Source organism: Trypanosoma equiperdum, assembly GCF_001457755.1.
Source record: "Trypanosoma equiperdum strain OVI genome assembly, contig: ctg_1096, whole genome shotgun sequence".
Taxonomy (NCBI): domain Eukaryota; phylum Euglenozoa; class Kinetoplastea; order Trypanosomatida; family Trypanosomatidae; genus Trypanosoma; species Trypanosoma equiperdum.
In genome coordinates, this window is record NW_027123056.1 from 18,451 (window position 1) to 21,425 (window position 2,975).

General features: G+C 41.8%; 2 protein-coding genes across 2 annotated transcripts; both read right to left on the reverse strand.

Annotated features, from left to right (window-relative positions):
• Nucleotides 1–150: 150 nt before the first annotated feature.
• Nucleotides 151–702, reverse strand: TEOVI_000603300 (Trypanosome variant surface glycoprotein C-terminal domain containing protein, putative; the record flags this gene model as incomplete). The annotated part of the gene is made up of 1 exon (XM_067220250.1): nucleotides 151–702. The coding sequence occupies one exon, from the start codon at nucleotides 700–702 to the stop codon at nucleotides 151–153; it is 552 nt and encodes a 183-aa protein (XP_067076351.1).
• A 519-nt stretch (nucleotides 703–1,221) lies between these two features.
• TEOVI_000603400 (uncharacterized protein) lies at nucleotides 1,222–1,656 on the reverse strand (the record flags this gene model as incomplete). Its single annotated transcript, XM_067220251.1, has 1 exon — nucleotides 1,222–1,656. One exon carries the CDS (start codon nucleotides 1,654–1,656, stop codon nucleotides 1,222–1,224), a length of 435 nt encoding a protein of 144 aa, XP_067076352.1.
• Between the last annotated feature and the right edge of the window lie 1,319 nt (nucleotides 1,657–2,975).

A 2,975-nucleotide genomic window follows, 5' to 3' on the forward strand; every position in this document is an offset into this window, starting at 1 on the left:
GTAGTTCTTCATCTATTCAAAATTTCACTAATTTTCACATTTTCATCAAAGGGTCTTAAGTTTTATCAAATTTTAGGAAAATTTAGCAAATTATCTCAAAGTATAAAATTTGATACAGTTGGGTAAAAATCTTTAAAAAATTCAAAATCATTAAAATCCTACAAAGCTTATAAATGCAGCAGCCATACTCAGGGCTAAATTCTTATTGACCAGAAAACTGGAATCCTGAAACTTGCCTTCAATCCAGCCGCAAACTGCCTTCCTTCTGTGTGGAATATCGCCAATCACAGCTTCACAGTCTGTCTGGTTCTGAAAGCTGCTGCACACAGGTTTGGCAGTATTACCCCCGTCCTTGCTTTCTCCTGTTTTGTCTGCTGCATCTGATTTGACGTCTGATTCGGGTGCTGTTTTTGTTGCTGCTTCTGCTGGCTTTTGGTAACGCTTGCTGCTAAAGAAAGAAAAGGCAAGCCCCGCTTCTGGTGAGTTTGCAATCTGTTCTATATTTTTGGTTTCCGCCTTGCCAGCCACTTTGTACGTCACGTTGGGCTGCGTTAATGTTTTTAAAAAGTTTTCTGTGAGTGGTTTGCTGTCAGTTCCGAATATATCTGCGACGCTTCTTTGTATTTTTTTCTTGTCTTCTTGTTTTTCTGGGTCTAGGATGCCTGGGGGATAAATTAAAAGTTGCGCTGCTATTTTAAGCATGTCTGGATCTTCCGCAAGCTCCTTGGGGCTAGATGTCGAGACCGCTGTTGGTTGCGCCGGCTACGCTGTTCTGGCGTTGCACAACGCTGCTGTTAGTTTGTCGAGAAAGCCATCTTTTTTGTCTTGCAATTTGGGTTTTGTCGCGCAGGTCGTTCCGCCTGCTGTTCCGTCGAATAAACTCGTCGCTGTGTATTCCTTGTCGTCGTCAAATTTGAGGTCCGCGCCGATGCCGTTGACTACGCTTTTTCTTGGCTGCGCGCCTGTTGCGCAGTCTTTTCCTGTATTTTGCGTCATGCTGGCGGTGTTGCCGTCGCCCGCCGCTAGCGCTATAATGGTTGGCGTCCTGTGCGTGAAGAATGTGTCGGGTGCCGCTTTGATTTGTTTAGCTGTCCTTAGTTGTTGGCTTTCCAGCTTTAGCGCCGGCGTTCGGTCCTCTGTGCTGTCGCATTCACTTCCTCGGCTTGGAGGCTGGTTTAAAGTTATTGTGCATTTTCCTGTGCTTGTCCCACCGGTTAGTTTTTAGTCGTTGTGCGCGAATGTTACAGACTTTTTGGCCGGTTCGCTTTTCCGTCGCATCTTCAACGCAGCTTCTATAAGATCTAACCTGACAGACAACTGTTTTAGCGCCTCCATGCTTGCTACAATTTTTTGCCTGTTTGCCTCCTGTGCTCTGGCTGTCTTGGCTTTGGCGAGTCGCTCCAGCGCGAGGTATCCTTTTGCTTTGGCGCCGTCGTCGACGGCGGCCACTGCTAGCGCGTATTTTTCACTTTCGGCGCTCATGGCGTCTGTTGCTTTTTGTGCTGCTATTATGTTTCCTTCAAAGTGCTGTTTCAGTTGCGCCATGTAAACCTTTTCTGTGCAAATGTCAGTTACCGCTGTAATAGCTGATTGTTCATCTTGGGTGCCGCAGAGTACTGCAACGAGCATTGTCGCCAACGCCACCCTGGTGCACATTGAAGTCTGGTGGATAGCCGTATAGCTTTGGCTAGTTTTTTCTACCTTTTTTTATTACTCAGTTCCGGTGGCCTAAAATACACAAGTTTTGACGGCATTCGGTTCATTAATACTTACAGTATCTAGGACGTTGTCTTTTAGAAGTTGTTGTGGTCGCCGGCTTTGGCGAGTTTGCATCATTTAATCTGATAACGCTGTTGTTTGAAGCATTGGCCATGTTGTATTTGTCAGCCGGTTGGGGTCCATGTTCAACTTTTCTGTGAGTGAAATACTTAAAATACTACATCTGCGCATATTCTGGAATGCTCTCGCTCCATAACGCAAGAAAGGCGCTCTTTGTGCCTCCATTGTGGGCTGTACATTGTCATTTAGATGTCTGATAATCCAAATTAGCATCCATTTAAAATACGCTAATTTACCTTTAATGTGGGGTATAAATTTTCCGTTGGTTTAGTGTCATTTCTTCCTTTCTTATTTGTTTATTCATTTTTTTTACAACTCTACATATCTAAAATATTTAGAATTTACAGTCCTCACTATCTTATATCATTTGTAAATCTCCTGTTCTTGTTTTAACTTGAAATAACCTGGAAAGTTGTTGTTTCTCCTGTGTATGACTCCTCTGCTTGTTCTTTCTATTATTTTGTGCGCTTGTATCTCGGTGGCGGTAAATACTGGGTCATATCGTCGGTTAAAGCTCTTTTTTCTGCTTTTTCTCTTCTTATCCGCGCTGATAATTGTGGTTCTGAGATTCACTTTATATGAATCACAAATTCTTGAAACAGCATTAGTGTCTGACCAGTACACTAATAAGAAAATAGTGCAATATCTTTTCTGCCTTCGCGCTAGTCACAAACATTCTCTTCCGCGTTACATTCGCGATTATTTATTCTTTTCGTCCTTTTCTTTACTAAAGCGTTTGTCGACATATTCTTCTGCTTGTTATTACAGCAAAAACATATAAACTCCACTTTTCACGTACATTGGGCTCCATCCCCCATCATTGTTCACTAAATCACTTACTCATTCATACACACGTCATCATATTTGTGTTGGCGCATGTGCATCTTCAAATCGTCTTCCTCTGCCCTATTTCCTCTATTAATATTCCTTCTTATTTCTCATCTCCTTTCACTTATTCACTCACTTAGCATAATTGTATCCTTTCCACTATTTTAACTGCTTATATTTGTACAGTGTACTTTTCTTTACCATAACCTTTATAATAATATTAGACTATACACACTCACACCACACCCTCCTATTATTATTATTATCATAATCATAATCATCATCATTATTATTATTACTGCTCTCAT